Below are 296 nucleotides of genomic sequence, written 5' to 3' on the forward strand. Positions count from 1 at the left end.
CCATCCTGGACGCCCTGCGGGAGAAGGCTGAGTCGCACCCTGAGCTGCAGGCCCTGATCCACAACGTCCAGCAAGGTGGGACCCAGGGCTGGTACATCCTTGGGCCAGCTGTGCTGTCTGTGGGGCCAGGTGCCCCCCTGTTCCACCCCCCTCAAGAAGCACCTGGAGGTGCCACGGCTGGGACCAGCGTGCCCAGGGCTGTCCCGAGGGTGATGCTGGGTGGGGACGTGTGCTCCGGCCACCACACAGCAGGGATGAGGACCAGTCCCTCCCACCCAACTGCCCAGGCTGTCCCG

General features: G+C 67.9%; 1 protein-coding gene across 1 annotated transcript in view; it reads left to right on the forward strand.

The window, feature by feature from the left end:
- KIF21B (kinesin family member 21B) overlaps positions 1–296 on the forward strand; it is a gene marked incomplete at its 5' end in the record, with an annotated part of 24,533 nt that overhangs the window by 15,374 nt on the left and 8,863 nt on the right. Inside the window, one exon of the mRNA XM_010077764.1 lies at positions 3–75. Coding sequence (XP_010076066.1) covers positions 3–75 — 73 coding nt within the window. The remainder of the gene's footprint in view (positions 1–2; positions 76–296) is intronic.

The sequence above is a fragment of the Pterocles gutturalis genome, unplaced genomic scaffold (assembly GCF_000699245.1).
Source record: "Pterocles gutturalis isolate BGI_N339 unplaced genomic scaffold, ASM69924v1 scaffold10858, whole genome shotgun sequence".
Classification (NCBI taxonomy): domain Eukaryota; kingdom Metazoa; phylum Chordata; class Aves; order Pterocliformes; family Pteroclidae; genus Pterocles; species Pterocles gutturalis.